The sequence below is a fragment of the Sardina pilchardus genome, chromosome 2 (assembly GCF_963854185.1).
Source record: "Sardina pilchardus chromosome 2, fSarPil1.1, whole genome shotgun sequence".
NCBI lineage: Eukaryota > Metazoa > Chordata > Actinopteri > Clupeiformes > Clupeidae > Sardina > Sardina pilchardus.
In genome coordinates, this window is record NC_084995.1 from 37,908,631 (window position 1) to 37,923,295 (window position 14,665).

Consider the following 14,665-nt stretch of genomic DNA (forward strand, 5'->3'; position numbering starts at 1 on the left):
TCATTAATACGGCGAAGCAGTGCCGAGAGAAGCTGAAGAAATTAAAATAAGACTACGACAGAAAAACGAACAAGTGGTATCCTCAGCTCGGTGCTTTTGGGTCATCGTCCGGTGTTCGCGTGTAATGTGGGGACCAAGGACTCGGCAGCGGCAGCCCTCAAGAGCATCGTGCTCCCAAAACACCCTGCTCCAGGCTGACGTTGGACACCCCTGATCTACAGGCTACTTCAACACATTTGACATTCTGTGGCATTTGGTGTGTGTAGGCTATTGATACAATGGCACAATGCTACCTAAATAGGACAGCTGCGCAATATGCCTACTCGTGTATTTAACAAGTTGATATGGAGCGTGTCAACGTGTTGATCTTTTATTCAATTTCATGGATCAAAATGGTGCAAAAAAGGACGTAGGCCTAGTGCGTTATTAATTTATTTTCTGTGCCGCGGACAGTGCAGGCCATAGACCTCTGAAGCTCGCCTATGAAAAAACAAAGCCATCATAGCCCATAATAAAAGAAGGTCCGGATGTTAATTGAAGTTAACTATTATGGCAAGTTGCATAATGCAAGTTCGCTCATGTGTAGGGTAGCAAATGTCAGTGTGCCGTCCTCACCAACCGAAGGTCACAGTAGCCTATAGGCTTTTTACCGGATCTCCTTATTTGGGCAAAGTTAGTAGCTTTTTTGTAGGCGCACTTCAGAGGTCTATTCATGGGTTTCATCAGGTCCCTTTCCACAGGTGTATTAAATCAAGCACCTTGATTATCAATGCAGACTGCATGGTGCTTGATTAATACACCTGTGCAAAGGGACCTGATGAAACCCATGAATTCGCTGCAACTGTAGGCTCACTTATAGGCCTATAGACTACACCTGCGGACTATATATTGCCGTGTCACCTGAAAGCCAATTAGCCCACGTTTGACCGAGTGTTCAAACGTGTTTTTGCATGTTTGACATATGTGACTTGTTTATTTGTTTTTCATGCATGATAGACTAATTATAGGTCATGGACATACACAGCATATTGTTTTTAGTCCTCTGCCATTGTTGGCCACTTTCCTTTGCGGCACGCCACCAGGATGAAAACGATGGCTGGCAAGATTGGAAGAAGAGGAACAATGTTGTAATACCCTTTCAGGCTGTGGATAATTTCCGTAGGAATATATGGGCTCAGAATAAAGCAGCTGTTGAAGCCCACAACTCGCAGGGCAGAAGGCGCTTTGACATGGAGCTGGATGAAATGGCTCCCCTGGTGAGTGACCGGTCTTGTGACTTTCTATAAGCGCTTCCATTTCTTATTCTGAAGGCTCAAACTGAGTACGTCCCTTTGACAATGTTGTACACGTGTAGACCCCTGAAGAGTATGCCGCTTTTCGCCTGGGAGCAATAATACCATCATCTGAAGAAGGGCGACGAGGACGGAAGCCCACGTCACAACGCCGCCTGGACTACAGGACACTGGGCTATGTAACCCGTGTAAAGAATCAGGTACTTAAAGTGACCTCATATGGGTAACGGGAACTTGTGTTGACAAATTTGGTGAGTTTAAGAGTAAGATGAGGCACAAACTGAACTTCCTTTTCATGCTGTGAGCAGACCACCCTGGAGGATGCTTCTCAATGTCCCACTGCGTTCTAAAACCCAGTCCGACTTCTTTCACAGGGGTGGTGTGGGTCTTGTTGGGCTTTTAGCACAACTGGATCAATCGAAGGCCAGTATTTTAAGAAGACGGGACAGCTCATTTCTCTGAGTGAACAGCACCTTGTTGACTGCTCCAGAGCTCGTGGGTTCTCATATGGGTGCTATGGAGGATGGATGGGGAGAGCAATGCAGTTTGTTAAAAATTACGGCATTCATTTGGAGGAAAATTATCCATACGTTTTCTGGGTAAGTACATGTAATTTGAAAACCGTCAATTGATGTTGGGTGGTTATTCTTGCTTTATTGAATTATTAAATGAAGGCTTAATTATAATTGTTTCTGTGTAGACGTTGTGCCCTGGTGTAACAACAACCTAGTCTGGCTCTGCCAGTCTACACACTTCTGAAATTTCGCATAAGTGTAGTCGAGAGTTAGGCTGGGTAAACCCTGCCTGGGTACATGTGGTGGTTGCTATGCAAAATAACATGATTACTATGCTGGTTGCTATAGGGTAATCATGTTTGTTTGATATGCTGGTTACTACGGTGACATTAGAGGTGGTTGCTAGGGTAATGGGGATGGTTGCCATTGATGTTTCCAATGACTTGGAACTACCGGTCACAACTTCTTTTGGGATGCAGAATATGTGTTGTCGTTCTGATCTCTCTCTGTGTTGTGGTTCTGTCTCTCGCTCTCTCTCTGTCTCTCTGGCAGCACCGGCAATGTAAACAGGACAGAGGCCCAGTTGCCACCAAAATCAAGTCCCATGTAAGGGTGCGTAATGACGAAGATGCTTTGGCTGATGCACTGAGAGAAGTTGGCCCAATCAGTGTTGCAGTGAATGCTGGGCGTCCGAGCTTCCGCTTCTACAAATCAGGTAACTATGTCACCAGTCAGTGATTGATCATAAGCTGGGGGGGCTTCACATTGTATGGGCCAGAGATTTGTGTTTGCTTTTTTTGTGTGTGGCCCAGTGCAAAATGCCTGATTTACAGTGACCATGGCAAGCGCAAGAGCAACCATGGCATTGTGCGCGCAAGCCATTTAAAATGTGTTCCATAGCACAGCACTGCTGGTGTGGCCATCACCAGACCAAGCTCAATCTTTTGAGATTCAACATTAGTCTGGGGAGTTGCACTGTATTTTTACTGCACAAGAGGCATGATCAATGGGCATAGTTCAAATGACTGTACGCTTGGATAGTCCTTCAACCAATCAGACCAACGATCTGTGTGCGCCTGGTGGATAAGCCAGTTTGTGATTGGTTTCAACAAAACATGGAAAGGAAGCAGGAGAGATAAATTTGCAAGTTTCCAGCCTGAGCTGCAGGGCAAAATCCAATCACTGGCAGATTGGGCTGGGTTTACCCACTCTACAGGGCTGCCGCTTGCACATATAATTAGAACCCCTTCCTCTAAGTCAGGGGTGTCCAAACTACGGCCCGCGGGCCAACTGCGGCCCGCCACGCACTTTAGTGCGGCCCACGGAGCATGTATTAGTTTATTATAGATATGGCCCGCCACACTTATCATTGGCTGTTCGCTATTTCTTTCCAGCAACGACGTTGTGGTTAACATTACTGCAAACTCCTTTACACTCTTCTTAGAGAATGTTTACAATGTCAATATCAAAACAGCATGTTACATAGAGATGGTTATGGCCCACCGGTCAATTTCCAAGACCCAATGTGGCCCTTGAGCCAAAAAGTTTGGACACCCCTGCTCTAAGTGCATCAGAAGATGGTAATACACTATCCTTTTCTCAGGTATCTATGATGATGACTCCTGCAGCACCACATATCTAAACCATGCAGTTCTATTGGTTGGCTATGGGTTTGAGAAAGGAGATCATTACTGGATCATAAAGAACAGGTTGGATTGAGTAATGGCTGGATTTAAGAGAAGCATTTGTTTGACTAACTAGTTGATGTCTTATTTTCAGGCCCAAATCATGTTTTTAATGTTCCTTTTTTACCCTAGCTGGGGCACTGGCTGGGGAGAGGGTGGCTACATGAGAATGATCAGAGATGGAAGAAACATCTGTGGCATTGCCAACTATGCAATGTATCCAGTTATATAGTCAAAGCGACTTGTCACTACTTGCAATCAGCATTATGTTTGAATAAACATCATTGAAATATGAAAATGCTTTGAAGTTTTTCTTGTGACTAACAAAGGTGAAACCCACCGAATGTGGGCATTTGCACTTGTCCCTTGTCACGTTTGGGTAACGGACCGGGTAACTGTCATGCATGAAACGGTGACCTGCGGCTTCAATGGCTTACTGGGTCCACAAGTGTCAGTGCAGTAGGGCGACGCAGGCAATAACTGCATCATGTAGGCTACACAGGAATTTTGAGGGGCAGTTGCTGACCTGACTGCTCCTCTCCTATTTGGTGATCCTCAGCCGCCGCCTGTTTACCAATAGCCTATAGACCCTTTTCACGCTAACGTCAGACACTTTCCGCTTTGAAGCTTTGCTGGGTATCAGTTCATCCGGCGTAAGCAAAAGCTATGGTGATACGGTTACAGTTCTTGAGGTAAGATTAATATTTCACGTGTATTTATTATCGTCATTTTCCTTGTTATCGTTGGCGATCATTGCCGTCACGTAGCTGCCTTGATTTGAGAGTAAAGTCAGTAGCCTAATCCTTAATATATCAGCAACTTCAGCTAGCTTCAAGTTGGTTTGATAGTGGATATTCGACAGAGATTCAAAATAAGGAACGGCTTTCATTGAGTATCCGAATTTGCTGCTATATAGCACGAAGTTGCTGCTATAGCACGGGTCTCCTAGGACTAACGTTATGTTCAGTTATCGTTAGCAATCATTGCTCTCGTAGCTGCATTGATTTGAGAGTAAAGTTAAATGACGTTACTATGACTGTATATTACTGCTACCGGACGAACTGATACCCAGCTGCTGACATCACGTGAAAAGGGTCTATTGCAGCAACTGACTAACCTAGCCCAACTTTGTGGAGACTGCTATGCCTGGATGCTGTTCGTTTTCTTTGGTCACCGTGAGTTTGATTGCCTAAGGGCCTTGTTGATTGGGGAGTGTCCACACTGTGAATAATCTGAAGAGAATAAATTCGCCCACTGTAGTGTCTGTAATTTTGACCACAGCAAAGTCTCTGGTTGGCTTTTTCGTATCAACCTGCAATGATCTGCTTTGCTGCCTCTCCATTTCCTGCATCCGCCTCTTTTCAATGGGCATTTCGGCTTCAAACAATACCCAAAATAATAATGGCAAAACGAAATGAGAAACTATCAGCAGCAGACATGTAGCTTAGTTTGCCCTACCAAAAAAATAGGTTACCCTTGGCTGTGATAACGGGCTGCTTGTCTGCAAGCTATCTGTCTGATTATTCTATTATGTCTTAACGTGGCAAACTCGGCCTGGCTTTATGAAGATTTTGATTCATTATATAACTTGATTGTTCGTTTGTTATTGTTATCACAAACTCACCTTTCCCGACAACGTCTAGGAGGCAGTCATCTCACCAGATAGCGGCCCTAGACGCGGTTGTCATGCAGGCTCAGCTCAGGTGCCAGTCGCGCGCAGCGCTGGAGAGTTTGCACTCCCCCTACTGACTTTCACTCTCGCTGACCGAATGTCAGTGAATGAGGCTACGTTTACTTTTTTTTATCTAGGCAATGCTGCATCCAATGTAGACTACTCCCCCCCCGGAAGAGCAACGTGAGTCGAGAAGGGCATATGGGCAGTTACCTGAGCCATAATAATAAGTTTAGGCTACTACAACTTTATAATTAGGCCTACCCATTGTCATTTGTTAGTCCTTTATCATTACGCGGCCCCATTCAGAGATTAGGCTATAAATCCTTACTAGTCTAATCAGACGACCTGCGCTGTGGTGATCCAATCTTGAACAGAAGTTATTTTAAAGGTGCTTTTCAATTCTGTGAAGAGTCCTGTAGTTACCCGTTCTTGCCTTGACACTTGATACGCCGAGGGGTGGCTTGATCTGTAGGAGGTGGAGGAGATGCGCGCTCAAAGAGTTGAGAAAAGTATGACACAGGGAGGGACGGGACGTGAAACGGCAACGGTGAACATGTCAACATCTTAGTTACCACACTATGGATTTAGCACAGGACGTCACATCGGATATTTTCTTGAGTGTTTTGTAGCCTACTCCGAAATGAAAACTGCGTAGTTCTCGTAAGTCGTCGTAATGTCAGGAATGGCGAAAACGGGAATTCATTGTTACACCATCGTGGTCCTACTGGGGAGTGTTGTGAGGACACAGGTGTCAATTAACGAAATTTCGGGTTTCAGTTTAAGTCCCAAGTACTTCAATTTAGCAACCCAGGCACGGATCTCAGCCACCGCTACCTGTGGAGAGGACAAATTAGGAAGACCTAGATCGGATCTTTACTGCAAACTTGTCGGTGGTCCGACCACGGAATTGTATAGTCATAATATACAGGTAAGAACCGAAATTATTTTCTTTCCTAGTCTATTAAATGTCAAGGAGATTTAGAAATTGAGGAGTTTGGCGCGTGGCTTTGATAAGAGTGATCTTACAACGCGTGACGTATAATTATGCTGTTTAAAAAGGTATATATTGCCGGCAATTTCTGACAGCATTTTGCCGTTTTCAAAAAAGGGTGTTTTGTATGACATCGCACACAAATGGTAGCCTACCCAAATCGCCAAGTGCGCTTGTGCATGTGGGCTCAATTTCGGCTAACATTAGTTTGCGCTGATCTGAAATCTCAGTTGGCTATGCTTGCCTATTTATTTGTCATTACCAGTGGAACATCACAGGCTATCAAAGATGTCATACATCAGTGAACTAAGTGTGGTTCTTCTGCTCTGCAGGGCCAGTTCTGTGAACACTGCAACTCCAATAGTCCAAATAAGTCACATCCAATTACCAATGCAATTGATGGCACTGAGACCTGGTGGCAGAGTCCGCCTCTCTCGCGTGGACTGGAATACAACGAAGTGAACGTTACCTTGGACTTGGGACAGGTGAGTGTTTGGCTGTAAGTGTTTGTTGTCTCGATGGTGCTTGGGCATTTTTTTATGAGCATGTCATGGCACTTGTTTGCTGTAGGCTACCAGGTTGCTATCAGGACAATATCTCACTGTCCTCTTAGACCCTGATGAGAGTGAGAGGGATTTTGCTGAAGAGGTACATCAATGGGACTGATGTTTGTTGTTGCTAACATGAATGAACATTACATCAGTTGATTATCTGTCCCACCCAGTTGTGGGAAATGTTGGTATATCTGTGTCGTGTGCTTGTATGTACCTCCCGGGACTCCTATTTAAAGATGAAATGTGTGTAGTTGCGAGTAAACTCCTACAGACACACATTGATTCATGCTCTTACACAGGTGAAAATGGAGTTCTTTCATCATTAACTGACCTGGGGTGCGTTTCCCGAAAGCATCGTAAGCCTACGATGATCGTAAAGTCCCTCTTACGACCGTCTTAAGATTTGCCGACTGTTTCCCGAAACCATCGTAGCTTAAGAGCATCGTGAAAACACTCGTAGATCTACGAGTGATCCAGAGTGCTCGTTACTGACTAAGAGCGTCGTAACGCTATGCCTCAGTGGAGTCACCAGCAGGATATGCAGGGGGATTACAACTAAGATTATAATGATCCAACTTACGTTACCATTCTTTATTGTATTTACATGTGATGATTCAGATTTTAGCATGCAGAATAGCATTCATTCAATGGACATAATGATGTTATCAAAACCGGACAAAAATAGCCTACAAACAAGTTAGGAGACGTCGCCAGAAAAGTTTGCCATTATCTTTTTTGTGTAGCCTTTTATTTTTTATGTTTTATTAGGCTTATGAGGTAAAAACAGAGAAAGGAATATGTGGCTATAGTCTGTGCTGCGTCAAAATCTAAGCCTAGGCTATGTTATTTAAGCTTATACATTTCCTCATTTTCTTATCAACCTCTTTATTCAAACGTGACACCTCGAAACATTATTGCACAGGCAGCACACCGTGCTCTCACAAGTAGGTTAGCAAAGAACTGGCATGAACGATGTAGGAATAGGCTAGCCGAAGCCTAATATGTTACATATCCTATCTAACAAACATAAAAACGGGGCAACAATCTAATGTTAAATAATAAAAACTATGTATGCCTGTGTGTGGTATATGGCCTAGGCTACTTGGAATGCTTACATGCAGATGTCAAAGGTTTTCTATTCTCGTATTGATGTGAATTAATGTATAGATCCGAAGTTCAGACGGTAGGCTTAGCTGTGACGTGCAGTCACCTGACATCACCATCACTCAAATTAGGGGATATTTCAGAACTTTTCTCGTGGACAGCTCCCTTAAGAGCATCGTAAGATCAATGCACGCGCGTTCACGCTACGAGCATGTTCGGGAAACAGTCGGCAAATCCTAACGATCGATCTTAAGATGAATCGTAGAAAACCCTCGTAAGAGTGTCTATCCATCGTTATCGGGAAACGCACCCCATGCTCACTGGATGGTTGTTGGCTCTCAGATGGCCCTTGCCCATGGCGAGGTCTCATGCCCCCTCTCTGGTTGGGGAATATGCATCCATTACAGCCTGCATTGGCGCACAAAGTTTGGCCCGCTGCCCGTGAAATCCCACCTCACGCTCAATTATGCACTGCGTGTAGAAAAGGGAGGAATTCCGCCGAGGGATTAAGGATCAGAGGAGGGGATGTTAAGATGGTCAGTGGGGGGTTGGGGGACCCTGACCTGCCGCGAGACACGTTTCCTTTTGGATCTTAGCCTGGCACCAAACTCATTCAACTACAATGCCCCACCCCCCCACACCCCTCAACCCTCAAACAACCACCAAGCCACCCCAACTATACGCTTCACATGTAAGACTTGCCCCCTAGTTTGCCTGTCTCTGTATGAGGACTGTGGGAAGTCCTCGTCCATTCACTTGCAGATGGGAAGTGGAGAGGGCGGCTTTTATGAATAGCAGTGGTTCAGGATGGCTGTAGGTGGGAGGCTGAAGGGACCTCCATACAGAAGACATGACATTGCTCCATTTATTTGAGATGGAGGGGGGGTAATACTGGATTAAGAGGTGTGATGAAGAGCAGGACTGTAGAGCTGAAGTATTCACCCATAATTCTACGCTGCTGGCACAGACTGCACCTATTGTTGAGCATGTTAATCCTAAGGATTCAAGCTTGCCTTACCTGTCTCCTCTATTTCTTTAGTTTGCAATACATTTCTGGTTAGCGGTACAAGGAGTAGTTGATTTTCCAGTCAACTAGTTTAGTAGGAAAAAGTGGTGGTCTTTGTTTGGTGTTTTTTTTTTTTTTTTTTTTTATAAATCATCCATGTTTTACCTTTTAATGTCATCCACATTTCATTTTCAAAAGTAAAAACAAAATCTGTCATTTTGTTGTGAGAACAGTCATGTAAAGTTCAAGACTCCACATCAAGAAAACTGAGCTGTGTTGCCAAAACTGAAACATCTTTGTGTGGTTCACTCAGTCCATTATGTTTTTTTTTATTTGCCATTTGCGTTGCCTGCACGAATTCAAAACCTCTTTGGAGTGAAACGCACTGTTAGCTTACTGTGATAAGGCATTAGTGTTGATGCTTGACTTGCTGCTTGCTGTGCTTTCTGATATCCATGGGGGCATCCAGCTGTCTGATCTTTGTGTTTCCTGTTTGGGAGAATACAGGTGCCTGCTTTGGCCTGTGTTATCTACATCTCCCAGCAGACATATTGGATAGTGGCATGACCAGGGTTCAGATAATGTGCTGTAAGTTCAATGAGCAAGGTGGTTTTTGTCAGCAGACCAAAGGCATCTGAAGCACATGTTTTTGGGATTTCTTTCTCCAATGCATCAGTTAATTAGTCTGGTTTTCGCCATACTAAGTTCAATCTTTTAGGATTGAACATTAGTCTGGGGAGGCTGCGCTTTGTTTCTACTGCACTTCGCGTCGCTTAAGTTTCGTTATCGTCACGTCACCGGCCAATAGCGTGCCAGGACTAGAGTATGCCTTTCTGATTGGAGCCAAAGGTTCTGGCAGTAAAGAGGATATAGATCTGCTGGTGTCCAGCCTGAGCTGCCGGGCGAAATTCAAATTCGCCGGAAATTCAGGCAGGGTTCACCCAGCCTATCAGTTAATCTCTCAAGGACCCAATGTGATCTTGCATGTGATATTTATTTTATTTAATTATTTTAGCATGAATCTCTTATTTGACTTCACATTGGTCAGGGTCAGTGTTCTGGAATGGTCAAAGAGTTCGGTGTCTACAAGACTTGATTCTGTGTCTAATGGAAAAACACTATAACCTTACATTTGCCTTGAGGCAAATACCCTGTCAATCATTTGTAATCTATTCACTTAGCCTAAGCCCATCAACATAACCGCTACTGTTTCCCCTTTTTCTTTTGAACTTTGACCTCTGACCAAAGCTTGTTTTAAGGCAGGAGTACGATGCTGAGCATTCTCAGAAGTGGCTGGCTAGGGAACCTTGGGTTTAGGGGGCCTCCCCAAGACATTAGCTGCAAAGACATTGACTCAGCAGCCGGGGAGCCTAAGCCAGGTTGTGCCAAGAGACGCCATTCAGAAATCCTGAATAAACCGTGCCAGTTGCCGACAAACAACGTTCGAGTTTTGAAAGAGTTAAAAATGGCACTTCTTGGGCTTTTGATGCGGATGATAATGTGTTATAGTAGTATAGATCTATAGTCTTCTACTGGGAGGAGCAACAGGTTCTTTTGTTAGCATTTGTAGAACTACAGCGGGCGTCGGGCGGCTCGTCCTGGAAAGCAGTGGCCAACTGCGCACATGCCATGGCATGTGGCATTGTTCTGGGCAGTGTATTTTAGGAGCTGTGAGATCACGCCGCTTATCTCCACCGTGTGTGAGGGTGTCGCCCTATGCTTTGTGCCTGAGACACTTTTTCGGAGCAGATGGGTGGGCGTGTGAGGGGCGCAGGGTGGACCTGAAAGCCTTTCTGATTTTGTGCTGTCGGGTTTTTTTTTAAAAAGTTGCCTCTTTTGGTCTGGGAACTGTGGCCTCAATGGCCTCCTGGCATGTTTGTGAGGTGGCCTTGAGGTAGCCTTCAGGCGCAGACAAAGTAGATTTAAAACAGTCATTGGACTGGATTCCAGGTTGGATGAAATGCAAGCCTGTTTGAATAGATCCTTTCTAAAGGGGTTTAAACTAGAGTTTGGACTCTAGCATTTAATGCTAAATCTGATGGACTGACAGCAGAGGAGCTAGCTGTTTTTTATGGTCTCTGTATCCACGATATTCCGCAGCCCAACAATGGGGGTCGCCATGACACAGAGACGGTTTTCTATTTCCGGCGAAGCTGCATTGTATCTGTTTTAACGTGACGGTTTACGGTGCTTAACATATCATAACGCATATAAAAGTAAACTTTTCTATTTTATATCGGTTATATATGATGTAGTATATACATGCTAAGGACAGAATTGTCAATATTTCGAAAGAAATCTAAGTTGAGGCATAATCTAGTTAGCTACGGAGAACGCACATGTTAACAGAATGAACGGAAGTTGAAAACAGTATCGTAACCATCGCAACGATACATATTTCCGGGTTAAGGAATGAGGTGGATAGCATACAGTATAGTGCTCCTTTCATTGGGGGTTTACTATGTTGATGGTGATTTCACAACAACTGAAATGGGATTGCCACAGAACAATAAAATGTAGCCTACATGTGTGGACGGATGCAGATGAAATATATGCAGAATGATGCTCAGCAATGATGGTTTTGAGATTGACAAAAGCTATGAGGTAAAGATATTGCTCATGTTGTGGACGTACGTAGAGGTTCAGATATCAGCCAAAGTTGTATATTGTTTTACACACACACACACACACACACACACACACGCACACACAGCTGACCTGTTAAGCACTGGATCATTCAGTCTTTCAACAGGTGGATCTATTGTGTGTGTGTGTGTGTGTGTTTCTGCAGAAATACACCAGCCTAATCTATGATATTTTTAACAAGTAAACATGCCTTTCTGCATAGAGGCATAGAGGATGGACTATGAATGGAGTGGATAGAGTGGAGCGTGAACTCCGCTTTAGTCATTTTAGGTCAAGGAATGACATGATTTATTAGGGTTTATTAGATACTTTTAGGATGATTAGATACTTTAGTTTGTTCATTTGCAAACCTCTTGTTTCTCTTTTTCCTCCCTAAATGTTTTTTTCTATATCTTTTTCCATATCTGCATTTCTATACCTGCCATTTGGTTTACCATTTGGCTGGAAAGCTCACTGTACTTGTTGACTGTTTACAGTCAATATTGTCAACCAAATAGTGGGTATCTGACATGGACCCACTTAATGCTCCTGATTAGGGCTTGAAGGTACAATATACAGTATGAATGATATGAATTTGCCCTAAGATATACATTTTTACTATAGCAGCATAGAGCAGACTTCAACGTCATTGCGTCCACAATTGTCAATGTGAGACTATTAAACTGAATGCCATTTATTGAATTCAGTGTGTAATGGACTAGATTAAAAGCCATGGCAGCACACCTACAAATGTGTGTTAGATATGACGTGCCATTGTGAGATAATGCAAGATGTACTTTTGATTTATGCAGAAACAATCATGTTAATACCTACAATAAACAGAGGTAAAGAGTTACAAACTGAAGATACCTTGGAACAATGTTAAATATGTCCTACTTATGCTTTTAAAATTGAGTAATGTTATGAAATATAAATAATCTAAATGCAGTGGTTTGCTAGCTAGTTTTCAGTGCTAACTGTGCTGTTTTGCAGGGCGAGTCTGTTGGCATTTAAGCCATGCTAGTGCGTGCTCACTCCTTACACCTCACTGTTTGTTTGTACACTCAGTTACCAGTGGTTGGTGTTTGTATGCCACTTTGTGTGTGTGTGTTTGTATGCATGCACGCACAGTCATGTGTTATGATGTATGCTATGAATAACTGTTTCTATGTGAATCTAAGTCTCTGTTTACATGTGTATCCAAGCGTAAGTGCTTGAGGAGAATGGCTGCTAAGGTTTTTACATGTGTGAGGTCTGCTATAGTCGGCCCCTGTCGCCTGGCTCAGCACTGGGCTTACTGCTGCATACTCTGCAGCTTAGTTCCTGGAGAGGTGGAGGTGGCTTTGTTTCAGCTCTCTGCTGGAGAATACAGACAGCCAAATCTTTTCTTTGCACCATGCTCAACCTTGCGTGGTCAAAATTTAGATAAGCCCAGAGGATTTCTCAGTTGTAGGTCTGTGGAAATGTGCTAAAGACAGGGGGAAAGTCAGAATATCTTTTAACTATGAATACGTTTCTCTTTTCACGCTTGTATCTATCTAAAAGGATTCCATGCTGCTTGCTTACATTGTTCCCAGTTTCAGAATTGAGCCGAAAAGTGTGTGTTTTTGCAAAAATGGAAAGAAGTTCTGAAAGTAAAGCCAGCCCAGCAGTCTTGAAGTTCACCATCTATGAGGCACCGAGCCAGGCTTCTGCCTGAGGGCCATATTTACGATTCCAGTAGTCACTGTTTAGTAGCCTAGCCTTCCGAGCGGATCACAGGACCCCATCTGCGTAAGGCACATCTCCTAAAGCAGAACCAGACAACGCTATGGAAATATCGTGGAGGATTTGTTTCTAAGATTTGTCAGACCTTTTTCCAGGCGTTTGGCCATGAATACGTACGAAATGGCAGCTAGAGGTTTGAGTGACACTGGCTGTGACGCACAGCGCTGCGCCACGGTGCTCTGATGGGTGCAGACGGCACAGAGAGGCAGGTAATCCCAATTTGGCACAGCTGGGATCCCCGTTCTTGCACCATGGTGACGTTTATAAATAGTGCGAGGGACAAAGGGGGGAAAGAAAATGCTCTTAAAAAATGCTCACAGCAGGTGGCCCCTGGAGAACGAAAGAGAAGAGCTCTGTGTGTGTGTGTGTGTGTGTGTGTGTGTGTGTGTGTGTGTGTGTGTGTGTGTGTGTGTGTGTGTGTGTGTGTGTCTGTGTGTCTGTGTGTCTGTGTGTCTGTGTGTGTGTGTGTGTGTGTGTGTGTGTGTGTGTGTGTGTGTGTGTGTGTGTGTGTGTCGGGGTTAGGTTCCATCCATGAATTAAAAACTCTGAGGAACGTGCATCGTGTTAATTCACTGAACATGGATTAAACTGGAAAAACAGTCGGTTTAGAAAGGCATGGATGTTTGTGATGCTTTCACAGGATAATATAATCCCCCCCCCTCCAACCTCCAGCACCTGTTCCTGACAGACAGGACCTGTCTCTCATTGTTGGGAGAGGTCTTTGAATTCCAGCGCCTTCTAAATGCTACAGCACCAACTGTCTGGCCACCCTGATCTCCCCGCAGGCGTGAGGTGATTCTTCATCTGCTGGGCATTCCTGTGGCCTGAGCTCGTGGCCAGTTTTGGGGCTTTGTGATGCAGCCACTGTCCGCTCCAGCATGCCTCGCATGGATCATTCGCCTGCAGCGGGCTTCCCTCTCTCACCCTGTCCGAGGCTCACCCAGACACACACCACTTTGTATTCAGTTTAGAAAACAATATATATATATACGCTTTCGTTAAGCTTCTAGTCAGAGACTAGCTTCTAGGTGTTCACATTCAAGATGTTCTTTTCTGAGTGCTGCCATCACTGCTGCTCAGTATCTCCGTCTGATTGACAGCCGTGCGATTTCCCTGCGTGCGTGTAGTAGTAGCAGCACAACAGTGTTACTGTAGCTGCTGCAGTGCAGACAGCCGGGAGCTGTGCGTGCAGTCGGAGCAGATGGAGGCACGAGTCAGCAGAGCGGGGCTGTCGAGAGACGCAGCTCACCCTCTCCGGTCCCACACTCCCACAATCCCACACCACCCCACCCCCCCACCCCCCCCTGAGTCATACGCCAGCAACCGAAATAGGTGCTGTACCCGTGAACTGGACACGGTCCGCCTGCCTGCCCGCTCGCCCTGCTTCTCGCTTGGCAGTGGCCCTAGCGTGACTAGCTGTCGTCAGCGTCTCCCGTCTGATTGAGAGGCGG

At 44.7% G+C, this 14,665-nt stretch overlaps 2 protein-coding genes across 4 annotated transcripts in view; both read left to right on the forward strand.

Annotated features, from left to right (window-relative positions):
- Window positions 1-888: 888 nt before the first annotated feature.
- LOC134073067 (procathepsin L-like) lies at window positions 889-3,790 on the forward strand. Of its 2 annotated transcripts, XM_062530025.1 has the most exons (6): window positions 893-1,256; window positions 1,355-1,492; window positions 1,667-1,891; window positions 2,360-2,522; window positions 3,411-3,516; window positions 3,625-3,790. In XM_062530025.1, exons 1-6 carry the CDS (start codon window positions 1,011-1,013, stop codon window positions 3,722-3,724), a joined length of 978 nt encoding a protein of 325 aa, XP_062386009.1. In that variant the 5' UTR covers window positions 893-1,010; the 3' UTR covers window positions 3,725-3,790. The 2 variants fall into 2 exon arrangements, with proteins under 2 accessions (XP_062386017.1, XP_062386009.1); XM_062530033.1 differs by lacking the exon at window positions 3,411-3,516 and having other exon boundaries at window positions 889-1,256.
- A 1,874-nt stretch (window positions 3,791-5,664) lies between these two features.
- Window positions 5,665-14,665, forward strand: part of LOC134073085 (laminin subunit alpha-3-like) — a 76,850-nt gene continuing 67,849 nt past the window's right edge. For both annotated transcript variants that reach the window (XM_062530052.1, XM_062530061.1), the window contains exons 1-2: window positions 5,665-6,095; window positions 6,491-6,643. In XM_062530052.1, coding sequence (XP_062386036.1) covers window positions 5,841-6,095; window positions 6,491-6,643 — 408 coding nt within the window. In that variant the 5' untranslated portion in view covers window positions 5,665-5,840. The remainder of the gene's footprint in view (window positions 6,096-6,490; window positions 6,644-14,665) is intronic.